The sequence below is a fragment of the Symphalangus syndactylus genome, chromosome 5, assembly GCF_028878055.3.
Source record: "Symphalangus syndactylus isolate Jambi chromosome 5, NHGRI_mSymSyn1-v2.1_pri, whole genome shotgun sequence".
In the NCBI taxonomy this organism is placed as follows: domain Eukaryota; kingdom Metazoa; phylum Chordata; class Mammalia; order Primates; family Hylobatidae; genus Symphalangus; species Symphalangus syndactylus.
Window position 1 is genome coordinate 20,657,168 of NC_072427.2, and position 24,500 is coordinate 20,681,667.

The window sequence follows — 24,500 nt, forward strand, 5'->3', positions numbered from 1 at the left end:
GTCTCCTGGGTTCAAGCGATTCTCCTGTCTCAGCTTCCTGAGTAGGTGGGATTACAGATGCCTGCTACCATGCCTGGCTAATTTTTCTATTTTTAGTAGAGAGGGGGTTTCACCATGTTGACTAGGCTAGTCTTGAATTCCTGACCTCAGGTGATCTGTCCACCTCAGCCTCCCAAAATGCTGTGATTATAGGCGTGAACCATCACGCCTGGCCTAAAATGTTTAAATATGGCTGGGCACAGTGGCTCAGGCCTGTAATCCCAGCACTTTGGGGGAGGCCAAGGCGGGTGGATCACCTGAGGTCAGGAGTTTGAGACCAGCCTGGCCAATATGGCAAACCCTCATCTCTACCAAAAAAAAAAAAAATACAAAAATTAGCCGGCTGTGGTAATCCCAGCTACTTGGGAGGCCGAAGCAGGAGAATAGCTTGAACCCAGGAGGTGGAGGATTGCAGTGAGCCGAGGTCGCATCGCTGCACTCCAGCTTGGGCGATAGAGCAAGACTATGTCTCAAAATAAATAAATAATAAAATGTTTAAATATGGTATATGTTGATTATATTGCAAATAATACGGCAGGTACCAGGCAGGCACCAGGGAACTCTCAGGTGGGTCTAACAGATCTCTGGATCATTTTGATTCTTTCTCCCATGGGTATTGTGGCTAATCCCTGTTTATTCAGCAGTATTTATTACGCATCTAATCAATTCTAGGTAGCAAAGATGACACAGAACACTGTGTTTGAGCTGCCAGTGCAGAGAAGGGCACAATACGCAGTGACCTGAGGAGTGAACAGTGCTGTCCAGCAGTAGAAGAAAGGCTACCGTGCTGCAGCAAAGACACAGAGGGCAGAAGAACGTTCATTCTAGAGACAAGACAAAATTGTGTTATTTACTGCATGCCATATGCCCTGTGCGTCGCATGGAGCACCACATTGTAGGTGCTCAGATTTCAGTGTATTTACTGCATTCATTTTCTGAGCATGTACTATGGACAAGGCCATCCACATGCCCGACAAATGTAAAATCCAGAGTGGGGTGCGGCTATGAAAGGAGAGATTATGGAGGGGAGGGTGTGGGGCTGAGCAGGGAGAATGAGGGGAAGGGAGGGGGAGAGCTAAAGCCGAGAGAGGGAGGAAGAGGGGCTGGGGGTGGGACAAAGCTAGAAAGGGAACCGATTGGCTGGGCGCGGTGGCTCACGCTTGTAATCCCAGCATTTTGGGAGGCCGAGGCGAGCGGATCACGAGGTCAGGAGATCGAGACCACGGTGAAACCCCGTCTCTACTAAAAATACAAAAAAATTAGCCGGGCGTGGTGGCGGGCGCCTGTAGTCCCAGCTACTCGGAGAGGCTGAGGCAGGAGAATGGCATGAACCCGGGAGGTGGAGCTTGCAGTGAGCCGAGATTGCGCCACTGCACTCCAGCCTAGGCGACAGAGCGAGACTCCGTCTCAAAAAAAAAAAAAAAAAAAAGAAAGGGAACCGATTGAACACGGCTTGGATGTGAAAGCCTCCTTGAAGGCTTTTGGGCGGGAGCGCTCACAATTTGGCACTGGGTTGGTAGGTGTGGGAAGAGAGGGTTCAGGGGCCTGGCCATAACCTGGCCTGCAGTGGTGACGGCAAGACTGGGAAGGAAAACCCCAATGCAAGGTCCCAGGAAGGAGGATGCAGTGGAACTTGGTGGCTAAACAATATGCTAAAAATGTGTACATGAGTGACTGGCTATTTATGGGCACCCATGTTTTTGCTATAAATATACGTACATATGTAATTTCAAGAGACCGAGAGTTATCAACTGCAAAGCCCAAGTGTAGCAGTCCACTCATGGCCCCTGTACTTTGCTACTGGAGGGCCTGCCCTCTACAAACCCCTGAGTTCTGTTTTTTTTGGAGAGGGATGAGGTGGTCCTGTGGGTGAGAGAAGGCTTTTGATAATGAAGGGAGGAGCAGGCAGGGCCAGGTCATTAGAGGGAGGCAGCCAGCAGTGGGTGAGAGGGTACTGGGTCCAGCTGCCTCCGGTGACAAGCAGGCTCTAGTGCCTGCATCGTAGTACAAATGGGATGGAGACCCCCTGCATAGGCCCCCATGCTTCCTACAGAATTTTCTTTTTCTGAGTTCTTAAAAAAAAACTGTGGTTAGTGTGGAGGATAAGAAAAATCTGGCCAGGCGCGGTGGCTCACACCTGTAATCCCAGCACTTTGGGAGGCTGAGGCGGGTGGATTACTGGAGATGAGGAGTTCAAGACCAGCCTGGCCAACATGGTGAAACCCCGTCTCTACTAAAAATACAAAAAATTAGCCGGCATGGTGGCATGCACCTGTAATCCCAGCTACTTGGGAGGCTGAGGCAGGAGAATTGCTTGAACCCGGGAGGTGGAGGTTGCAGTGAGCTGACATCACACCATTGCACTGCAACCTGGGCAAAAAGAACGAAACTCTGTCTCAAAAAAGAAAAATCTGCTACCCTAATGTTCTCAACGTGTGGTCTGGGTGTCCCTGAGATTCTCTTGGTGGAGAGTCCACAAGGTCAAAACTATTTTCATGGTAATACTAAAACATTATTTGCCTTTTTCACTCATTCTCTCCAGAGTGCATAATTCAGTGAACCGATGTTTTCTAAATGGCCGATGCCTGATGTTACAAAATCACGCATGAGTAAACAATCCATTCAAAGTGCAGGGCAGGCTGTCAGATGGGAATGCCACTGAGTACAAAAGTTCATTGATACGGGCTCAGATTTCACATTGCAGCCAACCTTTAAGGCACTATATTTGTCACGTCTTAGTGTAGTATCAGAGAAGAGTATCCACAATTATCTGAAAATAAAATCTCCCTTTTCCAACTATCTGTGTAAGGTTGGATTTTCTTTATATTGTACAGTCAAAACAATGCATTTCAACAGATTGCGTGCAAAAGCGGATATGAGAATCCGGCCACTATCTTCAATTAAAAAACTGTTTTAATTGATTTTTTTGGTCAAGAAATAATTTTTAAAAATGACGTGTAACAGTTGCACATATTTTGGGGACACCTGTGATATTTTGATACACAGCATATAGTGTGTAATGATCAAATCAGGTAACTGGGATACCCATCACCTGAAACATTTATCTTTTCTTGGGAAATTGATTTATGAAGAACACCTGTTACTGCTGGGCACAGTGGCTCACACCTGTAATCCCATCACTTTGGGAGACCGAAGCAGGTGGATCATTTGAGGTCAGGAATTTGAAACCAGCTTGGCCAACATGGTGAAACCCCATCTCTACTAAAAATGCAGAAAACTTAGCTGGGTGTGGTGGCACATGCCTGTAACCCCAGCTACTTGGGAGGCTGAGGCAGGAGAATTGCTTGAACCTGGGAGGTGGAGGTTGCAGTGAGCCAAGATCATGCCATTGCGCTCCAGCCTGGGCAGCAGAAAAACATTTCTTATTTGTGTTAATGTGATGGATTTATTATTTTAAATTAACATAATTTTTTGCTCAGTTTTAATTTCAACTCTGGTAAATTCCAATAGGCAAAACCACATAAACAGAAGCCCCTTAGGGTCCTCAGTCATTTTTCAGTTGTAAAAAGATCCTGAGACCAAACAGTTTGAGAACAGCTGTACTACCTAAAGTCCCTGAAAACCAGGAGCAAGGTGTTGGACCGTGTGCCTAGCTCTGAACATCATCTTCCCTCTTCAGTCCCTCACCAGTCCTTTGGGGTTGGTGTAATTCTTTTCATGTCTGTTTCACAAGTGAGGAAACTGAGGCACTGAGAATGAATACCGGGCACAGGTCTCACAGGGCAGAGGTGGGAGTGCCAGCACGTGGGGATGTCCCAGGCAGAGAGGAAGGCAGATGTCAGGGGGCGGGACAGGGGGAGCCTGCTCTGTATGCTCTAGTCCTCCGCCTAGTACGCAGTGCTCAGCCTGGCAGGGAGGTGTATCTCCGTGTGCTGTCTCCTTTCCTGAGGCCCGGGAAGACAGGCATAGGTTTGCTGTGGCAGCGGGAGGCTTGGGAAATCAAGAGTTTGTAATAGCATGCCTCTGTTCAGGCACACGCAGTGTTGGTGTGCTTCATCTTCATAAATATCCCACATTTTGCTGTTTTGGAGTGAAACAGCTTTGAATACTGGCCTCAGCCAAACTAAGGATGTGTGCGCATTGCTTATCTTCTCAGAGCCTCAGTTTGCGTATCTCTACAGCCAGGACAGTGAGACCTTGTGAAGATGTTGAAAGGATTGAATGAAAGAATGTAGATAGGGCTCCTGCACAAAGGCTCACATACAGCAAGGTGCTTGAAGATACTACTACTTTGGACACAGAGTTCAATAGGTCAAAAGGGTGTGCAGCGACAGCAGTCTCCTCTGCTCTCCTCTCCACCAAAGCTAGCAGTAACCGATTTCTTACACAGCCTGCCAGAGATAGTTTGTGCACATGCCAGTAGGCGTGTCTATATTATATACATGTGTGTGTATGAATAGTCTGGTTTTTAACACATATCAAAGGTAACATCTGAGCTGGGCGCGGTGGCTCACACCTGTAATCCCAGCACTTTGGGAGACCGAGGTGGGCAGATCACCTGAGGTTGGGAGTTCGAGACTAGCCTGACCAACATGGAGAAACTCTGTCTCTACTAAAAATACAAAATTAGCTGGGCATGGTGGCACATGCTTGTAATCCCAGCTACTTGGGAGGCTGAGGCAGGAGAATCACTTGAACTGGGGATGTGGAGGTTGCGATGAGCCGAGATTGCACCATTGCACTCCAGCCTGGGCAACAAGAGTGAAACTCCATCTCATAAAAAAAAAAAAAAAAAAAAAGTAACATCTGATACACAACTCTTTCATTTTAGTGCAGAAAGCCAGTCCTTTAGTTTTTGTTTTTGTTTTTAAGACGAAGTCTTGCTCCTGTCACCCAGGCTGGAGTGCAATGGTGCGATTTTGGCTCACTGCAACCTCCGCCTCCTGGGTTCAAGCAGTTCTCCTGCCTCAGCCTCCTGAGTAGCTGGGATTACAGGTGCCCGCCATCACCATGTTGGCCAGGCTGGTCTGGAACTCCTGACCTCAGGTGATCCACCCACCTCGGCCTCCCAAAGTAGTACTAGTTTTACAAGCATGAGCCACTGCGCCCGGCCCCTTTGGTTTTTTTAGATAGCGATGTGGTACTTCACTCTGTGCATGTACCCAAGTTTATCTCACTAGGCCTCTTATTCGTGAACATTGTAGTTGTTCGCAGCCCTTCCTTATGTAACCATGCTGCAGCGTGTAACCATTTTGTAATCATGTGCAGGCAAGATGGAAGGGAAATTTTTAGGAGTGGAAATGCTGGGGCAGAGGGCACATGCATTTGTCATTTTGTAAGATGTTGCCCAATTGTTGTCTGAAGAGATTGTGCCAGCTATGCTCCCCTTGCTCTCATCTCTGTCGGCGGGTAAAGAAAGAGGTGTGTCTTGGGCTTTGGGAATTGAGAGGCATTCTCATTCTGATTCAGCATCAGTGTTGACAGCCTGGAGAAGAACAGAGCTTCTGGAGAAAAGGGAGAAAGAAATTCACTGCCAGTAAGTGGCCAGTGCTTGGCTTTTGTTCTTTTTTTGTTCTGTTCTGCATGTTTGTGTTCCTCCAGAACTGTCACTCCCAGTGGTTCATTGAAAGTGATATCTAGGCCAGAGTGCTTTTAATGGCTCCATCTGTGAGACCAGACAGGAGGAGAGGCAGCCTCCCTCCAGGTCCTCAGACTGCATCTGTTTGCGAAGGGCCAGGCCAGTCCTGCTGCAGAGGGGGAATCCTCCTCAGGAGGCCACGTTTGCTTTGGAGGGAGCCAGTCTCGCTGCCCCTCTTTGTTTCTCTCTCTGGCTTGCTCTGGGTAAGTGGAAGGAAATGAGTTACTTTACCAGATGGGTGAACCTGAGTGCTGAGTTCTTTGTCCCCTCTGTGGTGAGAGCAGTGGAGTCCATTTTATTGGCATTACTCCCGTCTGGAGCAGCAGCTGGGCTTGCGATGACTCCCAGCTCTGGGGTCCAGAGAAAGCCTGGGCAGCGCCCCCAAGCTGAGGGGGTTGGGATGCGGCAGGCAGAAGCCAGGTGGCACCTTCCATCTGCCTTGACAGATTTAGAGGGGCTGCCACCCCTCCCTGAGCTGAAAGAAGCCTCTTCATTGCGGGATGGTTTAAGTGTGGCTTGCGGGTGGCCTACCTGGTAAATAGAACTTTTAGGACGGTATGACATAAAACATTTTTTCTCAAAAGGATTTATCTCAAGAGAATACAGTGAACCAACAGAAGCAAAAGGCATTAGTTTTTCCTTGGATACAAATTCAGAAAATTATGGGTGAATGGATTCGTAAACCATAGTGATGTGTTTCCACAGACATTACAATTTACAGTTGATAACCACAAAGACACTAGACTAAGGTTTCTGAGGGCTCCGGAAGGCCGGGTCCCCAGTGCCTGCACTTGGCAGGCCTTAATCAGTCTTTGTTCAGTAGTGAGGGAAGAACAGGAAAATGGCAACTCTGTGAAAAGTTGAGGTAAAATCAGTGTAAAATAGTATTCTGTAACTGAAATAATTTAAAAGTGTTTGTTTTGGGATAAAAGCTGAAAATAATAAGCCAAAGTGAAAATAGTAGTTGGGTTTGCAGTGTTTCTCAATCTTATTGGCACCTCCCTACCCCTAAACCATTTTAGATGTTTTTTCCTAATTGCACCCACCCTCCTCGTTGCATTTTAATACCACATGTATATCTATGCCTTATACATACAATGAAGAAGAGTTTTTCATTCCCCAAGAACTAAGCTGTATGTCCCCATCCACTGCCTCCTCCCTGCTCACTCTGGTCAGGCAGTGTGGTTCTAGGGCATAAGTGTCTTTTCTGTCTTGCTCCTCACTGTTATGTCAGTAAAAGACAACACAGTAGAGCTCCTGGGTGTGGCTTTTGGCCTCTCTCACTTGGTCTGTGGAGCTCCCACTCAAGAAGACAGGACACTGGGCAGAAAGGCAGGTGCTGCCCACCCATGGCTGCATCTATCTGCACCTGCCCCGGGCTGGATGTGTGGCCTGGACAGTTCCTCCCATGGGAGGGCTTGCTGGCTTCTCTTCTTAGCAAGATGGCTTCTCTTTAAAAAAAAAAAAAAAATTGTTGGTAAGGAGCTGGCCAAATCCATACGTTGCCTTTGAGTAGCTGGGCAAGTCCTGGATAGGTCCTTTCTCTAAGGTGAGCTTTCTCAATCCTGATTCCCTGTCTGATCACAGAGGCTGCTCCCTACCAGGACCAGTGACCCATAGGAGAGAAGTGGATATCATGGGGCCTGGGAGCTTAATCCTCTTCGGGATCCCTCTGTCCTGGTTGCACAGAAGCTGGTGGAGAAGGACTGCTTAAGGGGTAGACGGAGAGGACAGTGTCCTGGTTCTGGGACCTGCTGGTGGACACAGGGCTGAGGCCCCACAGACCTCTCTTCTGTCCCCTTTGGTGCTCAGCAAAGAGAGGGATGGCCTGGATTTGAACACTGTCCCTTCCCCAGTCTTGGGTCAGTGAGCTCACATAGTGTAGTTGTGGGAACAGACTCAATAAGACAGAGCCCTGGACTCTGCCCCCACTCCTTGTGTAGCTTTGGGCAAATTGCCTAACACCTCTCTGCCCAGTTTCCTAAGCTGTGAAACGCAGACGATGTTTATACCTAAGGCTGAGTAGGGATGAGGTGAGTTAACACATGAAGCGCTGAGACGGTGCCCAGCATATCGTACTAAGCAACTGTGATTAGCACTGTTGTTGCCGTTATCATTAACCTGTGAGCTTCTATTTTCTTATCAGTAAATTTTTTACAGAAATGATGTGACATATGGCAGGATTGGACTTTCTGGCGCTCTGGTGGGTGAGTGAAGGTGTGTAGCTGGATTTGGCCAGTGAGATGTGAATAGAAGTGCTGTGTGTCTTTTCAGGCCAAGCATTTAATTGTCGGTGCTATGCTTTACAGAGCTCTCTCTCTGCCCTTTGGCATAGTGACTGGTGACATGGTGGCAGCTCTGTCATCTGGGTTCCTAGGAGTGGGATTGATGAGAACACTCATCACTGCCTGAACCATGATGCATGTATTAATAGTATGAGCAAGAAATAAAATCTTTCTCCTGTACAGCTGCTGAGATTTGGGAGTTGTTCCTTGCTGCAGCAGAACCTCATCCATCCTGATTAAGACAGAAAGTCATAACCATGTTGAGCTTGGTTGTGAGGATTAAATTTTGTATGTAAAATGCCTAGCACAGTATCAGGTACATGATAGTCATGCATTTGATTTGGCTCCCTTCCTGGCCAGAATCCCCTACTGACTTTTAGCAGCAAGTGTTGCTTCATCTTCCAGCAGAGTTTCACAGGGCTTGACCCCTTACCTCCTGTTCTGTGCCTTCTTTGTGAAGAAGAGCTTCACCAAACTGGGTAGGGCCCAGCATGGTGCACCGCCCAACCCGTTCCTCTGGAGTGGAGAAGGCGTCCCTCTCAACTTGTAATCATAGCTTCCACTCCCTGGTGACCAGAGGCTGCAGTCACCCTGGGACTCAATCCTGGAAGTTAAAGCAGCTGCCCTTCAAGTATGCTCAATGTTTGGGTGCGTTAAGTAAAAAGGCTGGAGCATGTGGAGAAGGCACTGAAACATCGGCCGCCCCTCTGGGTCTGTCGGGACCTCCCTTCACTCTCCAGGCTTTGGCTGCAGGCTGATGGGTAGGGCCATGTGTAGAGTAATCCTCTGATTCATTGTCCACAAGGGACACTGGGTCTGTGTCTGGGTGGGGAAGGAGACACAAGTTTGAGAGCATTGGTTGGTGGCACTGTTGATCTTGACCTCAGGAAAGCAGGTGAATCCAGGTGGTCTCACTGCGTGCACTGTCAGAGGCTGCGAAAGGGCTGTGGTTCTGTGCTATTGGGGTGGGCATTGGCTGGGAGCTATTCGATGCAGGGACCTCATGGGATTGCCTGAAGGGGAAGCCCGTTTATTACCAAGCATTGTCTGAAGCAGACATTCTCAGCCTTTCCCTGATCCTTGCTCCATTCTAGAACTGCCCCATGGGCAGCCCATTCCTGTGCAGGAGTCATGGGGGCCAAAGTGAGGCAAGGAAGCTGGGGTGAGGCTGAGGGCTGGGAGGTCTAAGTACTGCCCAGCAAACTGTCCACCTGAGACCAGAAGGTGCCATTTCACAATTCTTGTGACTTCACTGCAGGTTTCAGATCTTTTTTCTTTTTTTTTTGAGATGGAGTCTTGCTCTGTCGCCCAGGCTGGAGTGCAGTGGTGACATCTCGGCTCACTGCAACCTCCGCCTCCTGAGTTCAGGCCATTCTCCTGCCTCAGCCTCCTGAGTAGCTGGGACTATAGGCACCTGCCACCACACCCAGCTAATTTTTTTGTATTTTTAGTAGAGGCAGGGTTTCACTGTGTTAGCCAGGATGGTCTCGATCTCCTGACCTCATGATCTGCCCGCCTCAGCCTCCCAAAGTGCTGGAATTATAGGTGTGAGCCACCGTGCCTGGCCTCAGATCTTTTCACAATAAAAAGATGAAACAAAACCAAACTAAATAAATATGCACATTGAAAAATATAATTCAGATTAGTTACAGTTTAAATAACAAGATACAATATTGAATAAATATGCAGAAAGGTTTTTTTTTTGCTATTGATTGATTGAGATGGAGCCTCTCTGTCGCCCAGGCTGGAGTGCAGTGGCACGATCTTGGCTGACTGCAGCCTCCGCCTCCCAGGTTCAAGCAATTCTTCTGCCTCAGCCTCCCAAGTAGCTGGGACTACAGGCGCGTGCCACCATGCCCAGCTAATTTTTATACTTTTAATAGAGACGGGGTTTCACCATGTTGGCCAGGCTGGTCTGGAAATCCTGACCTCAGGTGGTAGGCCTGCCTCAGCCTCCCAAAGTGCTGGGATTACAGGCATGAGCCACCGTGCCCTGCCCGCTTTTTTTTTTTTTTTTTTTTTTCTGAGACGGAGTCTTGCTTTGTTGCCTAGGCTAGAGTGCAGTGGTACAATCTCACCTCACTGCAACCTTCACCTCCCAGGTTTGAGCAGTTCTCCTGCCTCAACCTCCCAAGTAGCTGGGACTACAGGTGCGTGCCACCATGCCCAGCTAATTTTTATACTTTTAGTAGAGATGGGGTTTCACCATATTGGCCAGGCTGGTCTCCAGCTCCTGACCTCAGCTGATCTGCCCCCTTCAGCCTTCCAAAGTGCTGGGATTACAGGCATGAGCCACTGTGCCCTGCCTGCATTTTTTTTTTTTTTTTTGAGACAGAGTCTCGCTCTGTCGCCCAGGCTGGAGTGCAGTGGTGTGATCTCGGCCCACTGCAACCTCCACTTGGTGGGTTCAAGCAATTCTCATGCTATAATCTCCCAAGTAGCTAGGACTACAGGCGTGTGCCAACATGCCCAGCTAATTTTTTGTATTTTTAGTAGAGACGGGGTTTCACCATGTTGGCCAGGCTGGTCTCGAACTCTACACCTTGTGATCCGCCTGCCTCAGCCTCCCAAAGTGCTGGGATTGCAGGCGTGAGCCACCACGCCTGGCCGCTTTTTTTTTTTTTTTTTTTTAAACAGGCCATTGAAAGGCAGCAACCTGGCTGGGCGCCCTCACGCATGATTGCTGCCCCCACAGCCTCTGAAACCCAGGCAGGGGACCTCAGGCCAGGTGGCTGGTGCATCCTACCTAATATGCGCTGCCAGCCCTCAGGAGGGGACAGGAGAGCAAGGAGTTCATCTTTCCATCTCCTTTCCTCCCACTGCTTACTGAACACCTCCGCCTTCCTGAGGAATTAGGAGCTCAGAGTCTGCAGTTAGGCCCAAGTTCCAAGAATGTGGCCTTAAGTCTGTTTCCTTATCAATAAAACGGGAATGATGGAAGTCCTGGCAAAGGGACATGTTGAGGTCCTTGCAGCTCTATGTTTTCATGAAGTCATTGTTGGTGGAATCCTGACTCCGATGCACCCAGTGCATACTTGGTGCCAGGAAAGGCCGTGTCTTGGGTTTCTGTGAGCATCGGCTCCTGCAGGGTGGCCATGAACCACTGTGCGGGTTGTTCACTGCACAAGGGCACCCAGCCTCATGCAGCCTGAATTTCAGCTGCATTTTCCTCTCTAAGTCTTGTGCTTGGGCCCAGAGCCACATCTCTCAAAAAGCCCAAAAGCCAGGTTTGGCTTTTCCGAGTTTCCAAAGGTGCTTTCCTGCTAACCCAGAGACTGGTACACTGCAGGTACACTGGCATACACTGGCAAACTAAAAATAATCGCCCTGGCCGGGCACAGTGGCTCATGCCTGTAATCCCAGCACTTTGGGAGGCTAAGACGGGCGGATCACCTGAGGTCAGGAGTTCGAGACCAGCCTGGCCAACATGGTCAATGTTTTTACTCTTCTCTAGTAAAAATACAAAAATTAGCCAGGCGTGGTGGTGGGTGCCTGTAATCCCAGCTACTCAGGAGACTGAGGCAGGAGAATTGCTTGAACCTGGGAGTCGGAGGTTGCAGTGAGCCGAGAGTGCGCCATTGCACTCCAGCCTGGGAGACAGAGCAAGACTCCGTCTCAAAAAAAAACAGAAAAGAAAAAAAAGAAAATCGCACTGCGGGATTAGGGAGGGGTTTTCATTTTGTACCAGGGGGCCATACGGATTGGCCGTGGCCCTGAGCTCCGGAGATAATTTGAGCTGTTCATGCCTGGGGACTATGCAGGCTGAGCCCCGTGTCTCTCTCCTTTCCCCATCCTCTAGTGAAGAATGATGGAGCTGACACCCTCGTTTTGAGCCTTGCTAACTCCTGGTTAGTGGAGGCAGGTGGGAAGGGGTTAGTGCTGCAGCCATACTAAGTCAGGCCTTCCTGAGACTGGCACAGAAAAAGCAGCTTTGATGGCATCCAGGTTCCTATTTCTCTCAGGATAGGCCTTTCGCTTTCGGTCACTGGAATCTTCTGTGAGTGTGGCAAGTTTTCTTCAGAAAGTCTCACCCCTTGGCTAGTTTGTTTCTTCATGCATTTAACTTTCCAAAGATGTTCTGGAGAAGGGAGCTGGGCACATTGTTACCCGGTACATTTTAGCTGAGTTTGTAGGTAAGGATTCCCTGGGGAGCAGTGCTGTCCAAGGTGGATGCACCCCTCGTAGCAGGGTGAAGAGTTGCTGGTTTGTGGCATTGCAGCATTGTACAATTACACTATGTGCCTTAAATCCATCAAAGCTCAGGACGATGCTTAGGTCATCAGAACAATTCTGTGATATGTGCAGAGTGAGAGTGTCTGATTGATTATGGCCCCAAAGACGCGAGCTGTGGGCACAGGGAGGCTTCCCGGGGCCTGCTTTTGGGCCCTCTCACATGCTCCCCACCCCCTGCCGCTGGGAGCCTCTGGCTTAGGCTGCTTTTGCATCCCCAGGCTCTGCTATGAGGCTGGGTACGTCACTGTTACTGAACACATATATCTTGAGCAACTGAAAATAATCACACACAACCATTCTTCTGGGTGCTGGATGGAAGGGGTGGAGGGACACACAGCTAAGACCGCTTACCGAGACAAGCAGCCCCTGATCACCAATTCAGGGCACTGATGACCCTGTGAGTCCTTAAGTGACAGTCCTTAGCAAAGGGGGGCAGACCAGAGGACCACAGGGCTCCACTTGGCCCTCTGCCCAGGCTTCCATCTTGGGTAGGTGGCAACACGGCTGTCACCCCTTCCCACTCCCAGCCCTGGTCCAGTCTAGTCAGCAGTCCTAGGGAAAGGGCCTGCTTCGTTCCTCAAAGTTCCAGTGAACATCTTAGTATAGAGTCCCACTGGTCTGTCCTGGGTGTAGGCCCCATCACAGCGGTTGGGAAGATGACACTAGCTGATCAGCCAGGCCTGGCACGTGTCCACTCCCCACCTGATCCCCAGGGCCCAGTGATGTGCAGCACCCGGGGCCCAGTGCCCATCCCGGGATCCCACCCGCTGAGCTGCCTGGAGGCAGGTGGTTCCCAGAGAACAGTCAGGGCGTGAGTGCGAGGAGGAGGTGGCATTGTGTTGGTGCGAGTAAAATGACACGTGTCTACCACATGTCAGGTGTCGCAGCCGCCTGGGCAGCATTCACCACTGCCTCGGCCTTCCTCTCCTCTGGGTCTTGAAAGTGGCTGGGCTGGCAGTCATGGTGGAGTTGATGTGAATGAGTTTCGTGTACTGTGGCTCAGGGCTTCATCATGGGCATAGGAAGAGATGGACAGGTCCATGCCATCAAGTCAAGTGACCTCTGTGCTGGGATCTGTCCTGGGTGTTGAGGTCACATCAGTGAGCCCCACACATGGTCCCTGCCTTTCTGGGCCTCCTGTGCAGTTGGGGAGACAGTACACAAATAACAGGCCCAGAAGCTGTTTGGGCCTCAGCATCCTTGCCTGTAAAGTGGGGCTCCAGTGCCTCACTTGGGATCAGGCTGAGTCGGTGAGTGAGTGGCTGCCATCAGTGGAAGACTGGCTCAGGGGCAGGCGCTGCCCAGAAGGAGACGGGACAAACAGGGGAAACAACTGGGCAGGTGCTTCTGCCCTTGGCACAGAGGTACCCCAGGCTGGCGGCTGTCTAGGGGGTGTGGGAACCTGCCTGGGTGTGTACGTGAGTTGCCAGCATCTGCGTCAGCAGGCAGGCATTCTTGGCGCCGACTTTGGCAGGATATCTGTCAGCTCTGGGACCCTGGGTTGCCGCTCACTGTTGGCTTGGAGAGGTCACTGCTCTGCCTCCTTCTCTGGACCATTGTGGTTGCTCTGTTTCAATTTTCCCTGCTTTTTGGCTTTCTCGGTCTTCTGGGTCTTGCTTTGTCCTGCCCATTGCCCTCTCAAGCAGCCCAGTTAACACAGTGCCCCAGAGTGGAGTTACTTCTAGGTGTGGTGGTTCCAGGGCCATAGTTACTAAGGTGAGGAGCTGGGATTCCAGCTCGGGCTGTCTGTAAGAAGAATCCCAGAGGGGCTCGCCCCACACTTGGAGTGTCCAAGCCCAGGCATTCAAGCTACTGTTCAGCCCAAGCTCAGAACCAGCCTCCCTCCCGGCAGGGCCAGGGTGGGGCAGGGGGCAGGTGCGATGAGGTGCCTAGGGACCTAGAGCAGGGAGGTCCTTGGAAGCACAGGTGTGTTGATAATGGAACTGAAGCCAAACCTCAGCGTCAGGGCCCTTGAACGTGACCTCAGTGGAGAGGGCTTGGGCTTAGGAGTCCCAGGGCTTGAACTAGCGTTCTTCCTGGTCCTTGGCTCTCCATGTTTCCCCCAACACGGTCTGCACACCAGAGGCAACAAATGCCTCTTAAAATGTCCTGACACTGTTGGGTGGGGCAAGAGGGGACAGGGCCACATTTGGGAAATTGTCTGATCACCAAGGGGGTGGTCTGGAGTGAGGAAACTGGAGTGAGGGTTTAGCAATCACAACAAGATTTGGGGAAATGTCGCAGGGTCTGGAATTCAGATTGGGCAATTCTGATCAGTCCCGGGCCAAGCTGTTTGCAAAGCTTCCCTTAGATTAGATCAGCACAGCCTCTCAAGGCCCTGTGCCACTGCATCTGAGGGCCCAGCTTCGAGGATGCACCCAGGAAATAGTTGCCAACAAGTGAGTTGTGGAGGCCTGAGTAGGATGGGGATTTCACTTTACAAGAAAATAATAGTGAGGTACAGGATGGAGGTGGAGCCAGGATACAGCCGGGACCTGCGTCCAGTGCTCTCGCCCCAACCCCCAGAAGGGCTAACCGCATATAGCCTCAGAGCCCTGTGGCCTGTGGGCTGCAGGTTTGGACAGCAGTGTCTTAGGCCGGTCCTCGGTGTACAGTCTACCTGGAGCTTGGGGGTCCAAGCAGCAAGGCCATTCCGGCGTCTGTGCCCTCTCTGCCTAAGCCCAGAAGCAGAGACCTTGCTAGCTCTAATCTCGTCAATTTGTGGCTTCTCTGCCTCTTTGCCAGAGGAGGAGTGAGCAAGAGAGAGCCATGTAGTCGGACACTCATTTACAATTTCATTGACGCGTGAAATCGTTTCCTACCTTTACCAGATTATTACCTAAGTAGAAAATTGACTTGGAGTGGGAGGCGGCAGGAGAGTTACATACTTTTGAAAATTAAAAATGAAAAACTTTGTTATTTAGGGTCCTTTGTTTTTCTTGGCCCCGTTACCAGCAGGAAGACAGCAGCACAGGCTTTTGGGGGTCAAGATACTAGAATGCAGTTTGCTTTTTGGCCACGTTTTCTTTTCTTTTTTTTTTTTTTTCAGGCTTAATTCACTTTATTTTTCTTGTATAAAAACGCTGTTGTAGCCACAGCTGGAGCCTGGGTCCTCTGCATGGAGACTCTGGTGAGGGTCTTGACAAGGTGGTCAGTGAATTCCTGATCGGGAAACTTGGTGAATACAGTCTCCTTCCACAGGTCAGGGGGACAGGTAGCTGTGGTCTTCGAGATGGCCTCAAAGGTGTTGGCCATGTTTTCTCTAGGTATATGAGTTTTGCTGCCTACTGGCTGAGCCTTGAGTTCATAGTACTGAACCGGGGCCTTGGGTCATGCCACTCACTGGACATTAATGACAGGGCTTTGGAATTCCCCTAGATCGAGCAAGCACTGAACCTGTTTGTTGGCCATCACAACATCACTCTGAGCGCCAGGTCCCCAGGCCTGGTGGAGAAGGGCAGACAAAGGAGGCAGGGGAGGCATCGCGTTGGCCCAAGATCCTGGAGTCAATTGGGGGACCCGGGAAGCTCTGGCTGCATGTTTCTCTGCTTTGCTGAGGCAAATCTGGATCACTTCAGTTAGGGTTCAGCATGTCCTGCTGTCATCTTGGGCCTCTGCCTTGGTCTCAAGGGTGCGTCACTGGCAGCCCCACCTCCAGGCCATCACTTGCCCTAGCTAGGTAAGGAGCCCTGTGGAGACACCTGGATTCGGAGAACATGTCTCCACTGAGCACTTGGGCCTTGATGGCGGCTCTTGTTCCAAGGCAAGGGGGATGTCTAGCCAGTACCGCTTGGAGCCCAGCCCAGGGCAGAGCCTGCTGGGAGCAGGGAAGTGGGTACGTGAGGCTCCGCTTGGGCATCCACGGCAAACCCTGCAGGGATTAGTCACAGAGATCAGGCTCCAGATCCGGACAGTCCATGTGAAAATCCTGGCTGTGGCGGTTTGGGTAGTTTCTTTGCCTCTCTGAGCTGTGGCTTCCTTAGCTCTAAAATGGGACTTACAAGAGAAGCTTCTGCAGAGGACTGTCATGAGAGTGGACTGCGGTCAAAGGCATCAGTTACTTAGCACTTCCCGGACACCTGCCTGAGTCAGGAACACCGTTTGCATGTCCTCTTAACCATGGGAGGCAGCCTCAACTCGAGCTTGCCTAGGGAGTGGCTCATCTGCAGGCCACAGATGTTTGTCCCAGAGCTGGCCCATACCCTGAGAACAAAACCAGTTTCTGCAGGGCAGGGTGAGACCCAGCCACTCTTGCCTGTGTCGTCCTTGGCGACATGGTTGCGGGAGAGGAGCTTGGTTTAGCAGAGGTGAGCAGAGAGTGGGTGGGAGGGGGCAAGGGGGCTTGTGCTGAAGAGTGAGTCCTGAGAGGGCAGATGGACAGGAGGGGCTCCTCTGACCTGTGGGCTTGTTCCCCCACAGGCTGGCGCACCATGTCGGTCAGTGTCCATGAGACCCGCAAGTCGCGGAGCAGCACGGGGTCCATGAACGTCACGCTCTTCCACAAGGCCTCCCACCCGGACTGTGTGCTGGCCCACCTCAACACGCTTCGCAAGCACTGCATGTTCACCGACGTCACGCTCTGGGCGGGCGACCGTGCCTTCCCCTGTCACCGTGCCGTGCTGGCCGCCTCTAGCCGCTACTTTGAGGCCATGTTCAGCCATGGCCTGCGGGAGAGCCGGGACGACACTGTCAACTTCCAGGACAACCTGCACCCGGAAGTGCTGGAGCTGCTGCTGGACTTTGCCTACTCCTCACGCATCGCCATCAACGAGGAGAACGCTGAGTCACTGCTGGAGGCGGGCGACATGCTGCAGTTCCACGACGTGCGGGACGCTGCCGCCGAGTTCCTGGAGAAGAACCTTTTCCCCTCTAACTGCCTGGGCATGATGCTGCTCTCGGACGCCCACCAGTGCCGCCGGCTGTACGAGTTCTCCTGGCGCATGTGCCTGGTGCACTTTGAGACGGTGAGGCAGAGCGAGGACTTCAACAGCCTGTCCAAGGACACACTGCTGGACCTCATCTCGAGTGACGAGCTGGAGACCGAGGACGAGCGGGTGGTCTTCGAGGCCATCCTCCAGTGGGTGAAGCATGACCTGGAGCCGCGGAAGGTCCACTTGCCCGAGCTCCTCCGCAGCGTGCGTCTGGCCTTGCTACCGTCCGACTGCCTGCAGGAGGCCGTCTCCAGCGAGGCCCTCCTCACGGCAGACGAGCGCACCAAGCTTATCATAGATGAGGCCCTGCGCTGCAAGACCAGGATCCTGCAGAATGACGGCGTGGTCACCAGCCCCTGTGCCCGGCCACGCAAGGCGGGCCACACGCTACTCATCCTGGGGGGCCAGACCTTCATGTGTGACAAGATCTACCAGGTGGACCACAAGGCCAAGGAGATCATCCCCAAGGCCGACCTGCCCAGCCCCCGGAAAGAGTTCAGCGCCTCAGCGATCGGCTGCAAGGTCTATGTGACAGGGGGCAGGGGCTCCGAGAACGGGGTCTCCAAGGACGTCTGGGTGTACGACACCGTACATGAGGAATGGTCCAAGGCGGCGCCCATGCTGATTGCCCGCTTTGGCCATGGCTCAGCTGAGCTGGAGAACTGTCTCTATGTGGTGGGGGGACACACGTCCCTGGCAGGTGTCTTCCCGGCCTCACCTTCTGTCTCCCTGAAACAAGTGGAGAAATACGACCCTGGGACCAACAAGTGGATGATGGTGGCCCCCTTGAGGGACGGCGTCAGCAATGCCGCGGTGGTGAGCGCCAAGCTGAAGCTCTTTGTTTTCGGAGGAACCAGCATCCACCGGGACATGGTGTCCAAGGTCCAGTGCTATGACCCCTCGGAGAACAGGTGGACGATCAAGGCCGAGTGCCCCCAGCCTTGGCGGTACACAGCCGCTGCCGTCCTGGGCAGCCAGATCTTCATCATGGGAGGTGACACGGAATTCACGGCCGCCTCAGCCTACCGCTTTGACTGTGAGACCAACCAGTGGACGCGGATTGGGGACATGACTGCCAAGCGCATGTCCTGCCATGCCCTGGCTTCCGGCAACAAGCTGTATGTGGTCGGGGGCTACTTTGGGACCCAGAGGTGTAAGACTCTGGACTGCTATGACCCCACTTCAGATACATGGAACTGCATCACCACGGTGCCCTACTCACTTATTCCCACGGCCTTTGTCAGCACCTGGAAGCACCTGCCCGCGTGATGAGCACCTGCCGAGCCCAGCCAGGTGAGTCCCTGGCAGCCCACGGCCACTCTGAGTCTGGAAAGGTCATGGGGGAATGCAGTCCCACGTCTTCCTACGCTGGGTGAAGGTCACCGTGTCTTCCAGGGAAGTCTGGGTGGGCAGCAGGTGGCTGGTATGCTCTGGAATGAACTCCTGGCTCTGCCTTCTATTTGCAGTTAACCTGGAGCGAATTATTGAACCAGTCTGCAAAATGGGGACAGTAACCATAGTTAGACCAACATGGTGGTTCCCAAACATGGCTACACTTCGGAATCACCCGGGGACCTTTTGACAGTGCTGTGTGGAGCACAGGTCAACCTGCAGAGTCTGAGGGTGCAGTCTCCACACAAGCCTGCTCTTACTTTTGACACCAGGTGCAACAAAGGGGGCCTCCCAAACCACCCTTGGTCAGTTTTGCCAGAAAGACTTACAGAAGTCGCTGAAGGCTGTTAGCTCACAGTTACGGTTTATTACAGGGGAAAGATACAGATTAAGATAAGCCAAGGGAAGAGACATGTACGAAGGCAGAGTCCAGGAGAATGGCCCCCTCCCCAAGGAATCAGGACAGTGTTACTCTCCTGGCACTGATGAGTGATGATATGTATGAAGATTGCCAACCAGGCCCGGGCATGGTGGCTCATGCCTATAATCCCAGCACTTTAGGAGGGCTGAGGTGGGCAGATGGCTTGAGCCTACTTTAAGACCAGCCTGGGCAACGTGAAAGTCAGTCCTGGCCGGGTGCGGTGGCTCATGCCTGTAATCCCAGCACTTTGGGAGGCCGAGGCAGGCAGATCACGAGGTCAGGAGATCAAGACCATCCTGGCTAACAGGTGAAACTCCATCCCTACTAAAAATACAAAAAATGAGCCAGGCATGGTGGTGCACACCTGTAATCCCAGCTACTTGGGAGGCTGAGGTGGGAGGCTGAGGTAGGAGGATCACTTGAACCTGGGAGGTGGAGGCTGCAGTGAGCCAAGATCATGCCACTGCACTCCAGCCTAGGTGACAGAGTGAGACTCCGTCTCAAAAAAAAAAAAGATTGCCAACCAGGCATGACATCCATGTCTAAATGGTGGAATCCCCCCAAAAACTGTTAACTGTAAACCCTAAAGCCTGCATGGTAGGAACAGACAGCCTTGGTTTGAGTCCTGTTTCTCCTGGGGGCAGCTGTGTGCTCAGCAGCGTGCAAGGGATGGGGAGAAGTCCTTCCTCAAAGCCTGCAGGTGTCTAGCTTAAGCGAGGTCATCCTTGAGGGCCTTGGAGCAGGGCTTCCTGCAGAGCGAGTGTCCGTGGGTTGCTGCCATGCTGTCATTGTGTGGAATCGCTATGAAAACAGGTGACACGGAAGGCACTCTGTGGGAGGTGATGGTGGGACAGAGGCACTGGGAGCAGTTTGAGCCAGGCCCTGCAGACCCTGCAGTGAAGGGAAGGTACGGGCAGGAGGAGCGTCTCATCTGGTGCTGGTTTAATCTCCTGAGAAGCTGAGCTGGGGTCAGGGTCTTCCTGCAGCAAATAGGGGCAGGATTGGCGTGAGGTCCTGCCACAAGAAAGGGTATCCCGGCCAGCCTGGCAGGGTACTGGGGTAGATGCCAGAGAAGGGCTTTGTGCCCAACACGCCCTCTGTGTTTAGGGCCTGGGAAAGGCCAGGGTGCGTGCCACTAGCCCTTGGCCATTCTCCCGGCTCATGCTCTCCCGGGCCCCACACCCCTGGGATTGGGGCAGGAGATCCCTTGGGTGCACTCTGCCTCCAGCACAGGACGAGACTGTGCAAGATGAGCTGTCCTGCCGGAGGGAGCCGAGCTGCTGCCCACGATCCTGCAGCGCTGGGCGATGGCACTGATCCCTGTGTGTGGGCTCAGCTTCAGGTCATAGGAACCCTGTCAGGAGCTGGCCCGAGCTGAAAAATTAATTTCCTCAGTGAGCCAGCGGCTGCTGATACAAATGCTGCGAGCTCTACCCAGTGAAGGCAGTCATTAGCTGGGATTGCTTCTCAATGGAAGCTGATGGCTCAGCCTCTAACTCAGACCCAGCCAAGCCTTCGAGTCCCTTAAAGGGACATGGTGGCAGGCAAGGAGGACCCAAGCATGAGCATCAAATTGGTGAAGGGTGTTTGGGCTCACAGAGGCCAGCCTGAATAGGAACACCGCTTTTCTTTTGTCTTTTTCTTTTCTTTTCTTTTTTTTTTTTTTGAGACAGTCTTGCTCTGTCACCCAGGCTGGAGTGCAGGGTACGATCTCAGCTCACTGCACCCTCCGCCTCCCAGGTTCAAGCAATTCTTGTTCCTCAGCTTCTTGAGTAACTGGGATTACAGGCGTGTGCCACCACATCTGGCTCGCTTTTTTCTTTTACAGCTTTTCTGTTTTCTTTTCTTTTCTTTTTTTTTTTTTTTTTTTTTGAGACAGAGTCTCGTTCTTCCCCAGGCTGGAGCGTAATGGCACGATCTCGGCTCACTGCCACCTCTGCCTCCTGGGTTCAAGCGATTCTCCTGCCTCAGCCTCCTGAGTAGCTTGGATTACCGGTGCCTGCCACCACACCCAGCTAATTTTTGTATTTGTAGTAGAGACGGGGTTTCACTGTGTTGGCCAGGCTGGTCTCAAACTCCTGACCTCAGGTGATCCACCCGCCTCGGCCTTCTAAAGTGCTGGGATTACAGGTGTGAGCCATCGCCCCCAGTCTTCTTCTTTTTTTTTAATCTGCTCTCTTTGGAGAAAAATCAGACCTGCCGAATTTCTTGATTTCCTGAGGAGTGAGATTCCAAGAGGATACTGGCATTTCCTCATTAATTCCCTGTTGCTATCCTCTAGATCATTTAGAAACCTGGGGAATGTCACCTGTGGGAAATGGAGGCCCCTCCCACCTAGGCCAGCCAGGCTGGGCAGGGTGAGGGGGCCCATGCTGCTGGCCTCAGGCAGCTAAGACGATCTCTGGTCTGAGCCTCCAGACCAGAGGCTGCCCCCTGCCTACCCTCCAGGTCGGAGGCTCCTTCCCATCTGGCCCTGCCCTGTCAGCTGGACCTGGTGAGTCATGTACTCTCCCAGGAATTGCTCTGATCCCAGGGACCCTGGAAGGGGAGCATGCATGGTGTCTTGGTTGTGACTTTTTGGCTGCTTCACCCTGGACTGTCTACTTGATTCCCCTGAGGCTCAGCTTCCCCATCTGGACAACGGGAGTGGAAATCGTATTACTCATAGCACTAGAATAGAGATCAAATGATTGCCAGTTTCAGAAGCAGCTTAAAAGGGGTAGCGATGGAGGACAGGGAGATGCTGTTGATGATGGTTTTGGGGTGCTGTGGGCTGCAAGGGCCTCTAGATGTCCCTGCTTAGCCCCTCCCTCTGAAAGGCCTGTCCACCCATGACTGCTGTTCCTCGGCAGGCACTTGCCCTGTGCCCACTGGAGTCCTCCTCAGTCTGTAATGGGATTGCTGCCATCAGCTCCATTTAGGGATGAGGAAGCGGACACACAAGACTGAGCCAGTCCCAGATCTGATGGGGAAGCTACTTCCAGACCCTGTCATCCCAGAGCCATGTCCCCAAGGCGTTCTGGGCTGTGTGCTTCCTCGGCTGCTGCGCTGAGTCCAGGTTGCTCTTAAGCTTCTGCCACTGCCCTGCGTTCCAGCTGCTTCCTTCTCATGGGCCTGGCGGCCATCCAGAGACCCTCCACGCAGCCCCTCCTCTGCCTGAGGCTGCCCCAGTCCCATGGCTTCTGTCCCCTCACTATGACCCTGGGTTGTTCCCATGCTGTGCAAAGCTCCTCCTGTCCCGCTTCTGCCTGGACAGCTCAGTGTCCGAGTTCTCTTCAAAGGCAGGGAGTGAGCTGGGCTCTCCATAGAAGGGCCTGCAGCCCAGAAGCCGATGCCTGAGCTTGCCTGGCCTTCCCCGGGTCCCCAGGAAATGGAGCCACAGTGGCTGCAAGCAGAGCTCTGGCTGCTCAGGCGGCCACTGCGGAGCTGTCAGGGCTGAGCCAGAGGAGAGCCCCCAACTCAGGCAGCCGCAGACCGGGGCCTGTGCTGTGGATCTGAGTGGCAGGGGCCAAGCCCTGGAACCAGACAAGGCTCGCGGGGAGCTGGATGGAGTGTCCTTGACAAGGACGGGGCCAGGAAGGGTGGAAACAAAGCACTCCTGCCACCTCTGTCGCGGTGGGCGCCCCTGGTGACCATGGCACTTCCCACTGAGCTTGGCTGCCTGCAGCCCCAACCAGTGCATCGGCCACCTAGAATGTCGTCTGGCAGTGCCTGGGCCCGAGATGGCTTCTGTGACCACCCCACTCCCTACGTTCCCCTCCCTGACCCTGTTCTCCTAGACAGCAGCGGGGATCAGGCCGAGGGTGCTGGGGAGAAGTCCAGCTCTCACTAGTCCGCACGAGCATGGCTGAGTCTCCTGCCTCCATGCTGGGCCCAATTACCCCTGTCCCTGGAGGCCCCTTTCCAGCCATCCTGCAAGACTCTGACGTAAGCTTCAGAAGCCACCAGGAGGTCTCCTGCACACTGTGGCCTCTGCACCCCAGATCATGGCCCCTGTTTGTCCACAAGCATTTTTTTTCCTGTCCTGGCCACCTGTTGGAGCTCTTCGTAGGTGTGAGCATCTGCAGCGAGTCCCCTGTCATTCTCCAGAGCTGCTTGTCGTAGGTCCTGCTGTTAGAGGGCGCCCACTAGGACTCTGAGAGGTGAGACAGTTGGCATCACATGAATGGCAAGTCAGGGCTGGAGTAGGAATTGAGCCCTGAGTGTGCCGCCTGCCTGCAGGCGCCTCTGGGGAGCTGGCCACGGGCATCCTCACGTCTGCGCCCCTGGCACAGAGCACAGGCTTGGCCAGCAGCCGCCCAGAAGTGGCGGGGAATTGCTGAGCTGGAACCTGAGCGACCTCCAGGGCAGCCCCTTGCTGCAGTGTTGCGGCTGGATCCACAGCCTAGGGGATAGCAGCCAGCGGCTGCAGGAGGCCCCCGCTTACCCACTAGGGGTGGTCTTGCTGTGAACATTCTCTCCTTTTCTCTCTTTCTGTCCCACTGGGTACCCCCTACTCCAGGCCCTTTAAGGCGTAGACCCCCAACCCTTCTCTCCCACCTGCCTCCAGCATGGGGGGCTGTCGAATGCAAGGCAGGCATCCAGCTGCCGACAGCTTGTCTTCTCTTCACGGGCGTTGCTGGGGCCTAGCCACTGGGGTGCAGGGCAGGGCTCCAGTCCTGGCTCTGGGAAAGGCCGAGCTCATGAATCCACTGTGGGCTCCGTCACTGCTGCAGGAGGGACAGTGCAGCACATTCTCTCCTGTCTTAAAAGAAGTTGGTACAGATGGGAAATCCCAGAGCACAGGCCTGGGGGTTTCTGCCAGCCTTGAGGGTTGGGCCTGGCTAAGCGAGTGCTCCGGCTAAGCGACGGAGTCCATCTGTCCAGGCATCAGCAGTCATTCGTTCCTGTGCCAGGCTGGGGGATAGAGCACCATCCCACCCTCGATGGGGCAGGCCCTACACCAGCAACCCACAGGATACACGTTGGCCAAGGCCTGCTGCACACAGGAGGTGCAGGGCGGCTGCTGACCCTTGTCCACTCTGCAAGCTGGAGGATTAGCCCATTTCACAGGTGAGGAGGCCAGGCCCCAGGGAGCACCTGCCAAAAATTAAAGGGACCCAGCCTGAGAGGGAACACAGGAGCCTGGCCCCGAGGCTCCCCAACCCCTGTGCCTCTAGCTGTCATCTGTATTCCTCTCAGCAACTCAGGGTGCCTTGGGGGACACCCCCAGGTAGGTAGCGTGGCTATTTAGTTCCAGGTAGCAGTGAGGCCTTGCCCTGAAGGGACCACATGTCAGCATGTGGCGTGCTGGGACGGGGCCAAGACCGGGCAGCCAGGCCCCGGAGGTTCGGATTTGCCGTCTTAGAGCATCTCAGGATGGTTAGGGCCTCTGTGACCCCAGCTTCTCACTTGTGAGGAGCTTGAAGGGATTTGGGGGCCTTCTCAGTCGCCCAACCCAGCCTCTGTATCTGGAAACAACTTGACCACGTGGGGAGGGCAGAATTCCTGCAAAGCAGCCTTCAGAGAGCAGAGGGCCCAGCATGGTGAGAGATGGAGAGGTGACCCCACTTAAAGAGGACAGTCCCATGGAGCGTCAGTGCTGGCTTCAGTGTTGTAAT

The 24,500-nt window shown here is 53.1% G+C and overlaps 1 protein-coding gene across 3 annotated transcripts in view; it reads left to right on the forward strand.

The window, feature by feature from the left end:
* KLHL25 (kelch like family member 25) overlaps positions 1-24,500 on the forward strand; it is a 38,501-nt gene that overhangs the window by 11,334 nt on the left and 2,667 nt on the right. Inside the window, exons 1-2 of one of the 3 annotated variants that reach the window (XM_055277337.2) lie at positions 5,391-5,536; positions 16,576-18,380. In XM_055277337.2, coding sequence (XP_055133312.2) covers positions 16,587-18,356 — 1,770 coding nt within the window. In that variant the 5' untranslated portion in view covers positions 5,391-5,536; positions 16,576-16,586 and the 3' untranslated portion in view covers positions 18,357-18,380. Of the gene's footprint in view, positions 1-5,390; positions 5,537-16,389; positions 16,464-16,575; positions 18,381-24,500 lie in introns of those variants that run through there. The other 2 variants (XM_055277338.2, XM_055277335.2) reach the window with 2 other exon arrangements.